Below are 1,221 nucleotides of genomic sequence, written 5' to 3' on the forward strand. Positions count from 1 at the left end.
CCCAGGACTGGCCCCTGACCCCATTCCCAAGACCCCACTGCTGCAGAGCAGAGCTCACTCCTCACTGTCCATGGGCAGAGCCCCTGCTCATCACAGCAACAAGGCCAGATCCCAGCAGAGCTCCAGGCACGGGGCTGAAGGAAGGGCTCTGAGAAAAGGAAAATTGGGTGGTACAGAGCAGCAGGAGCCGGGCTGGGAGAAGGGACATGGACATTGCTCAGCAAAGTCTCCCCTGACTTGTCACTGTCTCCTCTTTCAACAGGACTCCATGGCCAGAGTGAAGAAATGTCCAACAGCAGCTCCATCAGCCACTTCCTCCTGCTGGCATTGGCAGACACGCGGCAGCTGCAGCTCCTGCACTTCTGCCTCTTCCTGGGCATCTCCCTGGCTGCCCTCCTGGGCAACGGCCTCATCATCAGCGCCGTAGCCTGCAGCCACCACCTGCACAGCCCCATGTTCTTCTTCCTGCTCAACCTGGCCCTCACTGACCTGGGCTCCATCTGCACCACTGTGCCCAAAGCCATGCACAATTCCCTCTGGGACACCAGGCACATCTCCTACACAGGATGTGTTGCACAAGTATTTTTCTTTCTGTTCTTCATCTCAGCAGAGTTTTCCCTCCTGACCATCATGTGCTACGACCGCTACGTGTCCATCTGCAAACCCCTGCACTACGGGACCCTCCTGGGCAGCAGAGCTTGTGCCCACATGGCAGCAGCTGCCTGGGCCAGTGCCTTTCTCTATTCACTGCTGCACACGGCCAATACATTCTCCCTGCCCCTGTGCCAGGGCAATGCCCTGGGCCAGTTCTTCTGTGAAATCCCACAGATCCTCAAACTGTCCTGTTCACATTCAAACCTCAGGGAACTTGGGCTCATTGCAGTCAGTGTCTGTTTGGTATTTGTCTGTTTTGTGTTCATTGTTTTCTCCTATGTGCAGATCTTCAGGGCTGTGCTGAGGATCCCCTCTGAGCAGGGACAAAGGCACAAAGCCTTTTCCACCTGCCTCCCTCACCTGGCTGTGGTCTCTCTGTTTATCAGTACCGCCTCATTTGCTCATTTGAAGCCCCCCTCCATCTCCTCCCCATCCCTGGATCTGGCAGTGTCAGTTCTGTACTCAGTGGTGCCTCCAGTCCTGAACCCCCTCATCTACAGCCTGAGGAACCAGGAGCTCAAGGCTGCAGTGTGGACACTGATGACTGGATCATTTCAGAAACATTAA

The 1,221-nt window shown here is 55.8% G+C and overlaps 1 protein-coding gene across 1 annotated transcript; it reads left to right on the forward strand.

The window, feature by feature from the left end:
- The first annotated feature begins 285 nt into the window (after nucleotides 1–285).
- On the forward strand, nucleotides 286–1,221 carry LOC147646623 (olfactory receptor 14J1-like). The gene has a single exon (XM_086873210.1). The coding sequence runs from the start codon at nucleotides 286–288 to the stop codon at nucleotides 1,219–1,221; it is 936 nt and encodes a 311-aa protein (XP_086729336.1).

This window comes from Cyanistes caeruleus, unplaced genomic scaffold, assembly GCF_971803275.1.
Source record: "Cyanistes caeruleus unplaced genomic scaffold, bCyaCae1.hap1.1 HAP1_SCAFFOLD_89, whole genome shotgun sequence".
Classification (NCBI taxonomy): Eukaryota; Metazoa; Chordata; class Aves; order Passeriformes; family Paridae; genus Cyanistes; species Cyanistes caeruleus.